The following is a 235-nucleotide window of genomic DNA, read 5'->3' as shown; positions in this document are numbered from 1 at the left end:
CCCGCCCCTGCGCCCGAAGGCCATCTGCCGCAGCTCCTGCACGCGCTGCCGGTTGCGGGCCTTGAGGCGCTTCAGCCCCCCGCTCTGCAGGAACCGCTGCTTGGCCGCCCTCTTGCGCTGCTTCAGGATCTGCTGCTTGTTCTTCAGCTCCGAGCGCACCCGGGCAGGCGCCGGCGCAGGCCCTGCTGGGGGGGACACGGCCAAGCTCAGTGTGGGGCAATGGGGAGGGCGATGT

The 235-nt window shown here is 71.5% G+C and overlaps 1 protein-coding gene across 1 annotated transcript in view; it reads right to left on the bottom strand.

The window, feature by feature from the left end:
• Nucleotides 1-5: 5 nt before the first annotated feature.
• The window catches only part of DDX54 (DEAD (Asp-Glu-Ala-Asp) box polypeptide 54), a gene marked incomplete at both ends in the record, with an annotated part of 4882 nt that continues 4652 nt past the window's right edge, over nucleotides 6-235 (bottom strand). Inside the window, one exon of the mRNA XM_010018661.1 lies at nucleotides 6-235. This exon is cut by the window's right edge and continues 6 nt beyond it. Within this exon, the coding sequence (XP_010016963.1) occupies nucleotides 6-235 (230 nt within the window).

This window comes from Nestor notabilis, unplaced genomic scaffold (genome assembly GCF_000696875.1).
Source record: "Nestor notabilis isolate BGI_N333 unplaced genomic scaffold, ASM69687v1 scaffold17607, whole genome shotgun sequence".
Classification (NCBI taxonomy): Eukaryota; Metazoa; Chordata; class Aves; order Psittaciformes; family Psittacidae; genus Nestor; species Nestor notabilis.
The sequence above is the reverse complement of the archived record's forward strand: the minus strand, read 5'-3'. Positions and strand labels throughout refer to the sequence as shown.